The 13,407-nt window shown below is 42.4% G+C and overlaps 1 protein-coding gene and 1 long non-coding RNA gene across 5 annotated transcripts in view; one reads left to right on the forward strand and one right to left on the reverse strand.

Moving 5' to 3' along the window:
* Window positions 1–13,407, reverse strand: part of DENND5B (DENN domain containing 5B) — a 176,176-nt gene that overhangs the window by 72,562 nt on the left and 90,207 nt on the right. For all 3 annotated transcript variants that reach the window (XM_073621860.1, XM_073621858.1, XM_073621861.1), the window contains 3 exons: window positions 11,122–11,353; window positions 2,160–2,310; window positions 906–999 (listed from right to left, as the gene is read on the reverse strand). In XM_073621860.1, the coding sequence (XP_073477961.1) occupies window positions 906–999; window positions 2,160–2,310; window positions 11,122–11,353 (477 nt within the window). The remainder of the gene's footprint in view (window positions 1–905; window positions 1,000–2,159; window positions 2,311–11,121; window positions 11,354–13,407) is intronic.
* The window catches only part of LOC141132903 (uncharacterized), a 98,334-nt gene that overhangs the window by 53,354 nt on the left and 31,573 nt on the right, over window positions 1–13,407 (forward strand). The window contains exon 3 of one of the 2 annotated variants that reach the window (XR_012242980.1): window positions 4,670–5,067. The exons of the other annotated variant lie outside the window; for it this stretch is intronic. This is a non-coding gene — a long non-coding RNA (uncharacterized lncRNA). Of the gene's footprint in view, window positions 1–4,669; window positions 5,068–13,407 lie in introns of those variants that run through there. 2 annotated transcript variants of the gene reach the window in all.

Here is a 13,407-nt window from a genome sequence, read left to right on the forward strand (position 1 = left end):
CCGTGTTGTCCCAATGGAGATTGGATGAAAACGGACTGTCTGTCCATTTTCATCTGGTCCTATCCAATCCGATTCTCTCGACAGATGGAAAATAGGGTTTTCATCCGTCTGGATTTTACAGACAGGATCGGATATCGACGGATGTCACCACTGACTTCCACCGCTCCATAGGGCTGAATGGAGCATCCGATCAGGTCCGCCTGAAAAACTGACCTGTTCGGAGAGCCCATGTGAAAGGGCCCCAAGGAACACTACCTCTAACACACCATGCCACCGTATTGGTCAGTAAAAACACCGAGGGAGAAAAGAAGGTCAGGCTGTAGAGAGAGTAGGACAAAGCTTGCCCTCTAGTAGACTGGCAAATAAATACAGCAGCCCCTATGAATGATCTAATGATTTTTTGCTGCATTTACTTTCATCATATGATCAGTTATAAATGCATTCACTTTAGAGTTAGAATAAAAATAACTAAATATATGTCCTCAATGAAAAGCACTATAGCTTTTCTAAAATGTTCACTAATGAAGCACTGAATGTAGCAATGATTTAAAGTGACAGTTAAAATTAAACCGTTTATTCAGAATACCAGACAACCCAAGCGATAAAATCCCACAGAGCTGTGTTCTAATAAGAAATAAAAATGATATGAAAAACAGCATAAAAGATAACCACACCAGCTCTTTACACTTCGTATTCCACATTAAAAACCTGCTCGTCTGGATTTTTATGGTTCCTCTTACAAAATGAATAGGAAGTAGGAGGATTCTGACGGCTCCGAAAATTTATGCCGCTATTCTAAGGTGCAGCTGGAGGCAAAACTGATTATTCCAGAAAATAAATGGCGGCTGACTCATTTGCCATCTGCTGCCAGAGGTAAAGCTGGCAATCACATCACAGCGACGTACCTCCCGCAAGTCGTTGTCTAAGCCGAGGTGCTCTGAGTGCTGCCGCTGGCGGTCCTTTCTCCTTTGCGCCGTAGCGTTCCGGCTGACCCAGCGACTGTGGAGACAAGCCAAAAAAACCCAACGGGGGGAAATTAATTAGCATTATTCATTTCACAATATGGGCTTAATTCTGCTATAAAACAATAATCTAGATTGAATATTTTCTTATGTACATGTACTGTTTTTTTGGTTTTTGGTTTTTTTTTTTTTTTTTAACAGCTGGTTTATTCAGTCCTCTTAATTGTTAAAAGGTAAGCTTCGCTTTTATTACAAAGAGAAAATTAACTTTTTTTTTTTTTGTATTTCAACATGCCTCAACCATGGATACTTAATTTGCAGCTGTTTCCCATCACTCATTTTATCTGCTTAAAAGTGGTTGTAAACCCTTACATATACCCAGTGAAGGGGCTATCCTCAGGTAATACACACAAATCCTTCTACAAAAAGTTGTACCTGTATATTTGCAGTCTTCTCTACATCCAAAGTGCTGAATTATAAAGCTTGTCTGAGAGTTCAGAAAAAAGGGGACGGAGAACTGAAGTTACACTCTGCAGAGCTCAGTGACGAGTGCTCTGAGAGCTGATTGGATGGGAGAGACACCCCACCCCCTTCACACAGCTCACAGGAACAGAGCTGAGGCTGTCAATCGGCTGGAGGTCCCTCCCGTCACTTTTTTCCTCTTGGTATCAGGATAAATTGTCAGAAGTGGTTAATGCTGATAGCAGAGGAATGAAGTAAGAGACAGAAATGACACTTAGTGCTCCTAATTGAGACAAGTACACACTAAAGAGGGACATGCTTTGTTCATATTTCAGGTCTGAGATTTACAACCACTTAAAGCTCTCTTAAAAGCAAAGAGTTTTCTTACGGAAAAGCACACATCCTCCTCCCATTATTCCCCTCCATCCCAAACACTGTCACATGATGAATGGGAGCAGATAATTAACTCCGTGTAAGCTCTGACACAGACAAGAAGCTTACAGAGTGATTAGACTTGGGGCACAGAGGCAAACAGAGTGACAGTGGCTGGGGTTAGGCCTGCCAAGAGAACCCATCACTCTGCCCTGAATGGACAAACCCACAGATATCTCATTGGATGATTTAAACACCCAGGGTAAGCCTTTGGAGGGCTGACCCATTTTCAGGTTTGCTACATGTGCGCTTTAGAGCTGGGGGGGTGGACTAAAAAGAAAAGAAAAGAAAACCATATTTTACTTGTTGTTTATTGGTCCGTTCATGAGAACATCAGCCTGCAGCTTAGGAAAAAAGCCTTGCTCGTATTTCCCCTGTCCGATCTTCATATCCAGCAAGTGTGGGTGTATGGCCGTATGGTCAATCTTCATCAGGCGCTGCTCGACGGACAGAGCTGGAACACAGATCAAATAGATGTTTCAGACATAATCCTGCAGTCCTAGCAAGTCTTGGTGCAACTGAATGACTAATTTTTTTACACATGGGTGGAAAATAAACTAAACTGAAACTGCACATCCAGAACTTCTTACTATCTCTGCCCTTTTCCACGCAATAATGCTTTAGGCCGGGTTCACACTGGTACAACATAACTGTCGTAGGACTGTCAATCCTACTTTGCCCTGTGACATCGGTCCTACTTCCATCTGACTTGAACAGGATAAGATTTTGTTCCGACTTTGATAGTGTCCGACTTGTCCTTTGACCAAAACAATCCCAGCGTGACATAAATTCCTTTTCCTGTTGCTGTAATCACCATGTCGTATGTCACAAGTCGGATGGTTAGGACAAGGATCCAACTTCAATGATACTGAATGGGCTGAAAGCGGACCAAAGTCAGACCAAAGTAGTGCAGGAACCTTTTCTAAAGTCAGACCAACTTGTGTTGGATCTGAAGACGGCTTTCATAGGGAACCATTGATTTATACACGTCATGTGGCAGGTGCTCCCAAAGTCGGAACGTATGTCGCACCAGTGTGAATAGGGGCTGAACCCGATTAGGACCTCTTTGAGTGTCTTGACCAAGACATGCTGAGAAGGAAAAATTACCACAAACTTTTGTCCTGACCCACCTGGGCTCAAAAGGTGCCTGAAATTCAGCACTGTGGTTACTTTAAGACATGGCAAATCAGGTCAGGTTCACCTTAAAGTAAACATGTAGTCCCCTACTGAAAATACTGCACTGAGAGCCCCCTACTATTAGGTGCCAGAGGATATTTACAGGTCCCCCTCTTTATATAGACTTGTGTTGACAGGCTTTGGGTCTTTGTTGATGAGCCAATGGTGCTTGCGTTTGACATTCATTTGAGATGCTTTTGAGATAACTAAGAATTTAATGACTGGTGCATTTGATGTCGTCCTGACATGCATTTGACTTGCTTTAGGCCCATTTCACACAGGGCTTGTGTGTTTTGACATACTCCGCTTGCTGTGCAGAGACGGACCTGTCAGAGCACCGCTGTCCTCTATGGGAGATCGGATGAAAACGGATCCGCCTGTCCATTTTAATTCGATTTCATCCGATCTGATAGACAGATGAAAAATAGGGTTTCCATTTGTCTGGATTTGGCGGACTGGATCGGATAGCGGCAGATGTCAGCCGACATGTCACAGCTGACATCCGTCGCTCCATAGAGGTGAATGGAGCGTCCGATCAGGTCCTCCTGAAAAACAAACAGGTGGACCTGATCAGACAGCATGTATGAAAGGGGCCTTAAGGTGCTTTGCATTCCTATAGACTTGTAAACAGTGGTAAACAATTCTGATGCAAACAAAATTCCTGTTGACACAGGCCTCAATTCTGCTAAAGCTAAAAATGAAAGTGTTATTAGACCCAAGACCCTGCATTCACTATATCTGGTCCCCCACATTACACAGAACATGGAAATGCAAAAGTTTTCTAAACTGCTAAATACATTTTTTTCATCAGCAGTTACAGCAGTCTTGTGACTTCTTTCAGTGTCTGGTTAAAGCTTGTAGGAGGAGTTTTCATTCTGCTCTGACTGTCCTATGAGGCTGCAGGACCCCTGACCCCCTGTCTGGACAGTGCCGATTGGCTCTGTGCTGGTCACATGCCCTCTCCCAAGAAAAACAAAAAAAACTCTAGTAATACACACCAAACTGAGCGTGTGCAGCGTGTCCCCTAGCCTCTGTTCTATCAGGAGATGATTTGGGGACTGTGGAAGAAGGGGAGCATCAGAGAAGACAGGATCAAACAGCCTTTTTACACAATGCAGAGGATTTACCCCTTAGGTTCCACAGTGAATATAACAAGCATGCTTTACTGCATATTCAGACTGATTTTACTGTTGTGGGTTTAGTAACACTTTAAGCATATGCAAGTGCAGACTTTCTAAAAGTCAGTATTTGCATATGCTTAGTCCCAATCCCCTGCTCTCAACACACAAAGCCTGTGTTATTCAGCAAATACTATTATGTGGGGAATGTGCTATGGGTGGGGCAGCGGTTGGGATGGCACCTGCTCTGTTGGAGAATTTCATCAGGCTCTGAATCAAAGAACATGGGACCAAAAAGTACCATACATCTGACAGCTTATGAAGACCAAAAATAAGTAGTAGTAGTCAGTACAGGAAAAAGGGGCATATAAATTGTCTTTAGCATGACTACAGGCATGCTTTTAAATTTCAGCAGCAGCCAACTTTTTCTTTTTACTTTTGAATGCAGTGGGGGAAGGGCTGGGACCTCTGCTAGGATTTTACTGCTGTGTTCCTGATAATGTCCTTCTGTCCTTCCAGCAGTGGGAGAGGGAAACCGAAAGCAAGAAGAATCTCCCAAGAAGAGTCATCGGACAGCACCCCACTTTATTTAAAACTGAAAGTAAAGCTTGGGCTGCAGCTGAACTTTCAATACATAAATTGGAGCTGCTGCTCAAGGCAAGTTGATGATAGCATTTATTTTCTTTACACAGGTCATAAAAAGCTTTGAAATGATTGCCAAAGGCAAGTCTATGATCTCCAATTCTAAAACAAATCAGTGCATTTAGGCTGCAGTTATGTGAGAAATGTCAAAGTGAAAACACGGACACAAACTCATGCAAGTGGCAGAAAAATCAAACCGTGAGTTATTTTAATTTCCAATAAACACAATTACTAGCCGTCTGGTTGACTTTTACATAAAGTTCATGGGGTTTGGGGGCTTCAATGTCAACAGCAGTTAATCTGAGCAGAGCTAAATAATCTGTAAAGAAGAAACAATTAATGGCATGGTTAATGGGCATATTGGCACATATCCACTCTTCTTTACATTATAGTTATTTGACATATTGCAGGATAGTCAACGTTTTACAATGGAGTTAGTGAGTTTGCCTTCACAGTTTAAGAATATGTGGAATACCTTAGTTTAGAGCTCCTCTATCAAATATCTCATTGTCTTCCCCTCATGCACATGCCATCTACCTTTCTATTGGTACCCAAATTATAGTAACTTAAGAGTGGGGTCTGGAAAAAAAACAAAGCCTATGTGATATATAACACCCTCAAGGATCTATTACAGCTGTGGCCCAAATGGATAGCAGTACGTCATTCTCCCAAGTATGTGATGGTGCTTTGGCCTAGTGTCTCTTCGGCTGGACATAGGAGCCTTTTTTTGTTTGAACAGTGAGTTGAACAAAAAAAAAAAAAAAAAAAAAAATGACTCGATTCTGCCATACACATGTTCTATATGGATGGGGTATTCCTCTTAGCTGTGCTTTTGTTTTCTGACAGTGGAGAGACTTCCCCGCTTTCAGAATACACTGATCAGTGCTTTTGACTATAGCTAGCCGTGCTAATTGAGCAGCAAAAATCCAACAGGGCGGTACAACCAACCTTCCCATATATGGATCGAAATTCATCCGGCTGAACCAGGCTTTAGACAAAGGCACGATCACATTGTAGGACCTCACATACTCCCCATTCCCAGAAGCATCAGGTATTGCTACCATCTGTTATGGAAGGAGAAAGACAAGGGAGCACTGGTGAGGGAACGCTCTGCAAAAACTGTGTCAATTGGCCCTGAATGGCCAAGGTAATAAGTTGAGGCTTAGGTTATGAACAATTTTTACCTTGGTCCAGCTTGAAACATATATGCTATATCCACTCGTAGAAGCTGGAAATCACTGTAGTAGGGACTGCTACTACAGTGATCTCCATTAGCTACCAGGTCCCGTGCCAAATGGCTGCCCTGCTGCACTGTGAACACAAGTCTTCATATGCTCACCACAGGAACCATTCAAGCAACATTTTGCATTTTCTCAATGAATGCAAAGTGTTCTCTGATTAGACAAGGTGGAGAAGTGGGACTAAGATGTTATAAACTCTCCCTTGTCCAATCAGAGAACACTTTGCATGAAAGGGGTTGTATACCCCGTTTGGTGATTTTTACCTACAGGCAAGCCTATAATAAGGCTTATCTGTAGGTAAAATGAATATCTCCTAAACCTGCACAGTTTAGGAGATATTCACCCTGCACGCAGCCGATGAGGTCAGCGGTGCATACGCTCTGAAGGTCCGGCATATCGTCCTGGAACCTCAGAGCTCCTTGCCGGAAACGGAAAGCTCCCACGCGCATGCGCGGGAGTGACATCACCTGGCTCCGGCAGAAATGCAGAGGGAACATGTCAGCCCCCTCAGCAGTGACTGGGCGCTGCTGAGGGGGCTTCTTTCACATTATGCTATCTTGCAGGTTTTTTTTTTTTTGCTCCTTTTTTTTTTTCAGGAGTTTACTATCGCTTTAATTGAGAAAATGCAAAGTGTTTTCTGAATGGCGCCCATGCTGAGCATGCGACCTCCTGCTTAGAGTAAGCAGAGTAGCCGCTCAGCACAGGACCTGATAGCTAGTGGTAATTAATCACTGTAGTAGCGGTGCCTACAACAGTGATTTCCAGCTTCCACAGGTATGAAACATACATACTTACATTGATCCAATCTGGACCAATGTATCTATGTAAAAATTGCCATAACTACACTTCAGCTTTTAAATATACTGGTTGCTTAAATTATAGACAATTTAGGAGAATATAGCAATTTTATGCCTATTTTTTTCTTTGCTAGAGGAAAGAATATAACAATAACATCTTTAAATATTTTTTCTTGTCAGGTAAATGCATATGAATATTTTGTACTTCTGCACACAAAGTGTGTGTATATATATATATATATATATATATATATATATATATATATATATATATATATATATATATATATATATATATATACATACATACACACACATACACATATTACATACATATACACACATACATACACTGTTTTTTAAAATTTTTTTTGCATATTTCTCACACTTAAATGATTCAGATCAAACAAATGTTATTACACAAAGATAACGCGAGTAAATCCAAGCTGCAGTTTTTAAATTATTATTTCATTTACTAAGGGAAAAAAAGCTGTTCAAACCTGCCTGGCCCTATGTGAAAAAGTAATTGCCCTCTTCCATGCTGAATCATGAATGATCTGTGATTAACCACAATTTTTTGGAAAGCTGAGTTAAATTTCACTTGCCACACCCAGGCCTGATTATTGCCAGACCTGTTGAATCAAGAAAAATCACATAAATAGAAGCTGTCTGACAAAGTGAAGCACAATGATGCCGCATACACACGAGCGGACTTTTCGACAGACTAGGTCCGACAGTCTTTCCGGCGGACTTTGCAGTGTAGGTCCGCCGGACTTTCAAACGGACGGACTTGGACACACACGATCACACCAAAGTCCAACGGATTCGTACGTGATGACCGCCGGACCAAGTCTGCCAGAAAGTCTGCTCGTGTGTACGCGGCATAACAGATCACAAGAAGCCACACATGCCACAATCTAAAAAATTCAAAAACCGATTAGAAACAAAGTAATGTACTTGTATCGGTCTAGGAAGGGTTTCAAAGCTATTTCTAAGGCTTTGGAACTCCAGTGAACCATGGGGAGAGCCATTATCCACAAATGGAGATAATTTGGAACAGTGGTGAACCTCCCTAGGAGTGGCCGGCCTACAAAACATACTCCAAGAGCATGACAACGACTCATCCGGGAGGTCATAAAAGAACCCAGAACAACATCTAAAGAACTGCAGGCCTCACTTGCCTCAGGTAAGATCAGTGTTCAACAATATTCAACAATAAGAAAGAGACTGGGCAAAAATGGCATCCATGGGAGAGTTCCAAGGCCAAAGCCACTGCTGACCAAAAAACACAAAGGCTCATCTCACATCACAAAGCATCTCGATTATCCCCAAGACTTTTAGGCAAATATTCTGTGGACTGATGAGACAAAAACTAAACTTTTTGGAAGGTGTGCATCCATCTGGCATAAAACTAATACAGCATTTCATAACAAGATCATCATACCAACAGTCAGACACGGTGGTGGTAGCGTGATGGTCTGGAGCTGCTTTGCAGCTTCAGGACCTGGCCGACTTTCCATAATTGATGGAACCATGAATTCTGAGCTCTACCAGAAAATCCTAAAGGAGAATGTCTGGCCAGTTCGTGACCTCAAGCTCAAGTGCACTTGGGTTATGCAGCAGGACAATGATCTGAAACACAACAGCAAGTCCACCTCCAAATGGTTCAAACAAAGCAAAATTTAGGTTTTGGAGTGGCCTAGTCAAAGCCCGGACTTAAACCCAACTGAGATGCTGTATCATGACCTTCACAGGCTGTTCATGCTGGAAAACTGTCCAATGTGGCTGAATTAAAACAATTCTGCAAAGAAGAGTGGGCCAAAATTGCTCCACAGCAATGTGAAAGACTCATTGCCAGTTATCGCAAATGCTTGATTTCAGTTCCAAGGGTGGCACAACCAGTTATTAGGTTTAGGGGGCAATAACTTTTTCACATAGGCAGGCAGGTTTGGACAGCTTCTTTGCATTAATAAATGAAACCATCATTTAAAAACTGTATTTTGTATTTACTCGGGTTATCTTTGTATAGTAATAAAATTTGTTTGATGATCTGAGTCATATAAGTGTGACAAATATGAATATGCAAAAAAATAAAAAATCAGAAAGGAGGCAAATACTTTTTGACAGTATTGTACAAACACACAAACAAAATGTAAAATAACTAAATGTATCCGAAAACCTTTATAGTTTCCGCCAAGAAAACAATTTGATGTCAGTGTGCCTTTAAAGTAGAGGGCCTGAAGCGCAGCTTTCTGATGACACTCCGCTGGATGAGAGACTTTGCAGGTAAGCGGATGAACAAGTTATTACACAAACACACAATGCCTCCACCCTACAGAGTAAGGGATAGTATGTGCGCCCTGAGGCTATGTGGAATTCCAGTCCAACAAGAGGCTTGAATGGAGCTTCCAGAGTCAACTCGTCCAGATCGCTGACTGACTAATCTGTTCCCTCTCTAAGCCATGCATTTCTCGCATAATCCGTTCGCCACACTTTTATGGAGAGCGAGAAGGACAATCCTATTTCCAGCTCAAGCTGGAAAAGGTCCAATACCAAAAAGTCCCAGGGAACTCTTAAAGGGAAACTCTACTATCATTAGAAGATTGATACAGCATGAATCATTGCTTTATAATGTGATTTAAAGCTAAAAAATAAATAAAAATACCCTTGCAGTGGGGCCCCCTGCACTACAAGGATTAAATGCTCATTAGGTCCAAGTGTCAAGAAAAAGTGTAATACTCATCTTTCTCTGGAAGGCTTTCTGTGCTCTCTCTTCCCTCTTCTCTCTGATGCTCTAGGTTGTGGGTGGTCCCTTAGCACCTTCACACACAATGCAGGACTATTGGTATCTCATGCATGGTACTGTTTGCAACCACTGGCTGGAGCACCAAAGAGAAGGGGCTTCAGGCAACTGGTTCCTTCCCTGGAGCAGGGAATAAGATATTAGACCTTATTCCTCTACCTTTCAATTTACTGGGGATTAAAGTGGCCTTTCCTGTTCAATTTGTCCAAAAACGCAATCATCACTACCTTGAAACCACAACAACAATTTCTAGAATTCTGCATGCTCATATCCTGCCCTTGTGGATATGTCACTGTTTTTGCCAAAGGCTTGCACAGAGCTTGAAGTAAAACTTGAGGCATCCTCTGCTCTGTCCTTGTGTTCAGAGGTGAAGTCATGGGAAGGCAATGCACATGAATAATGTCCTTCTAGATATCCTTCATAGCAGGATTTCATATTATTTCTTATCATTTGAGCGTGCCAACTCATAAAAATACCAATTGCAGGTTGCCCCCTTCCCAGTTTTTTTTTTTTCCCCATTTACTTTTTTGTATACAAAACTTTTTTCAGTGGATGTTGGGTCCAGATTGCATGGCATCACAGGTGCTCTCTTCCACCAGCAGTGGGGAGCTCCTGGTCCCTGCAGAGGATAAGGACACCATTCCCTGTTGCATTCTCCTGTGAGTTCAGGGCTGCCTGATGACACCCCCCCCCCCCCCAAGAGGTGTGTCATTGATGCCCCGGGCTCACAAGAAGTAGGATAAACGATGCTGTGTGTCATTCAACCTTGAAGTTGGCCATACATATGCAGGGGTTTAGGGGATACAAAATTAATTTTTTTCCAGCATTGACAATTATTACCGCAGGCACTCTTGGTGTGATAAAGTTACGGTATTACCTGTCTCATGTCATCTCCAGAGCAGAAACAGGTAGGAATTGGCAATTAAGTACAATAAAAAAAAAATGTGCATCTGAAAATATATATGAACTTTTCAGTTCTATCCCCTGTAATGTAGACTTCCAGGGAATCCTGACCATTGTTTTCCTTCCTAAGGGCTCTTTCACACGGGGCGGATCAGTGACGACCCGCCCCGTGAACACCCGCTTGCTCAGCAGGGATCGCTCCGCCGATCCCCGATGAGCAGGAAAATGACAGGTCCGTCACTGTGCAGCGACGGACCTGTCAGAGTGCCGCTCTCCCCTATGGGGGATCGGATGATGACGGACCGTAGAGTCCGTCGTCACCTGATCCGATAACGGATGGAAAAGTAGAGTTTTCCTCCGTTACACTTTTTGGATCGGAGCGGGTCGGATGTCAGCAGACATGTCACCGCTGACATCGGACGCTCCATAGGGATACATGTATGTCCGTTTTCCATCCGAAAACGGAAGGATGAAAAACGGACATACGGATCCCCCGTGTGAAAGAGCCCTTATCTTCTAAGAAAGTCCTTGTACCATTAGTACAACACCAATAGTGATTAAATGTAACATTGGCTGAACACTTACTGGCTTCCTTTAAGGTGGTGCACGACTGGTAGGTAGAAGTGCGAATTGCTGGAGCTCTGACATTGTACAAGCGGATCTTCTCGATGCGAGAATCAAAAACGCGAAGCAAAGGATCCTTCTCTTCCCATAAAGACATGATCTTATTGTCGATAAACGTGGCAAACATCTGTGTTTCAATGAACCTGGAGAGGAATGGGAGGTAGGGCTCTGGCTGGTCTGACAAGAAAGAAGCCTATAATAGAAAAAAGTATATATCGGTAAACAAACAAAAAAAAAAAAAAAACATGATTTTAAGTGCAACCTTATTCTTAAACTTAAACTACAAATCAAATGGACCTAAAGCAACATAAGAACTGAACAATTTACTATCCATCCTGCACAAATTTAAAGTGGTTTTATAGCCTCAAGTTTAAAAAAAAAAAATCTGTGTGCAGCAGCCCCCACAGACCCCCTAAAACTTAGCTGAGTCTCATCTTGATCAAGCAATGTGCACAAGAACCTTGGCTCTCCCGGTTCTCTTCCTCCCTATTGGCTGAGACAGCAGCAGCAGCCATTGGCTCCTGCCAATTACAGCCAGTGAGCCAATGAGGAGAAAGCGAGGGGCAGGGCTGAGCCATGCTCTATGTGTAAATGGGCACATGAAGCAGCAGGTTGGGAGCGAGCCTGTTCAGGTGCCCCCATAGCAAGCTGCTTGCTATGAGGGCACTAGGCAGGAGGGAGAAGCCTGGAGAGCCCGGGGGGACAGAAAAAAATAGATAAAGGATGTGATGGCGCTGCTTGTGAACCAAATTAAAATGAAACCAACATAAATGTGGAAGTAGCAATGCCACTAAAGTTCATAAAGTGCACACAGTTCAAATAAAGTCCATAAGTGACATAAAAGTAATTGAATGAGATTCTTCTTATATAAGGTGCATATAAAGCTTTTCCAAATGCAACGTGCTTCACAAAAAAAACTCCATACCACCCTGTATTACGTGCTCCCTTCACCGAGTGCAATACTCGCTCACCTCCTTGTTAGACCCTGCAGGGGGTCAAACACGCTCTGGAATTCTATTAGAAGCACTTTTGTTTTTTATGTCGCTTTGGATCTGCTGGAGATCAATGTGGAGCCATATTTGAAGGAATATTGCACCGCGTGCAGAGCGTGTCTGATCCTTAAGGGTATACTAAGAGCTGCTGGCGATCATTGTGGAACCATACTTAAAGGAGAATTGCACTGTGCGCAGAGCGTGTTTGACCCCCTGCAGGGTCTAACAAAGAGGTGAGCGAGCATTGCACTTGGTGAAGTGAGCACGTAATACAGAGAGGTGTGGAGGTTTTTTTTGTGAAGCACGTTGGATTTGGAAAAGCTTTATATGTACCTTATATAAGAAGAATCTCATTCACTTACTTTTATGTCACATATGGACTTTATTTGAACTGTGTGCGCTTTATGAACTTTAGTGGCATTGCCATAGCTCCCAACTGTCCCTGATTTGGAGCAATGCCCCTCTGTCCCTCATTCCGGTCTGATCTGTATAGACGTATATAAAATGCACTTTTTATCTACCAAAAAGTGTTTTCCAGTGCTAAACCTTTCATCTGATTTCTAAATTGCTGTATTTGTAAATTCCAAAAGCCAATATAAAAGAATAGTAGTGGTAAAAAAAAAGCACTTGTGGGTTTAACCAATCCTGTTTCTTTGTACAATTCTCCTTTAAGGGGGAGTGGCAGGGGGTGTGTCCTATGCCTGCATACTTTTGTGGATAGGTGTCCCTCATTCCCATCTCAAAAAGTTGGCAGGTATGGCATTGCTACTTCCATATTTGTGTTGGTTTAATTTCCATTTGGTTCACAAGCAGTGCTATCACATCCATTTATCTAATTTTAACACTTACTTGTTCCTCCCCCAGTTTGTGACTGTATAATTAGAGAGATGAGCTTGTCACTCTGCTATCTCCTATCAGCATGCTCTCAGTTAGCACATGAGCACACCTGTTTGGCTCCTTGTGAGGCATCTCCCTATCCTAGGCTTAGTGCTCTATAGGGACGTCAAGAGGCTGAAAAAAAAAATCAAACTCTGATACTTACACTTCTTGCATTTAAAAATAAATACATTTAATGATGTAGTTTTGTAAATATGAAATTGCATTAGCTTGTGTATCTTATATTGCCTGAGGTTTAACTTAAGGAGGACTTGTCTTGAGGAAAACAGGAGGCAAGCATATATTCCCTGGATCAACAATCTCTGGTGTTATTACTTATAAATATGAATATCCAGTTATATTTGCGTGTTTAGGAATG

The sequence above is a fragment of the Aquarana catesbeiana genome, linkage group LG03 (assembly GCF_042186555.1).
Source record: "Aquarana catesbeiana isolate 2022-GZ linkage group LG03, ASM4218655v1, whole genome shotgun sequence".
Lineage (NCBI taxonomy): Eukaryota > Metazoa > Chordata > Amphibia > Anura > Ranidae > Aquarana > Aquarana catesbeiana.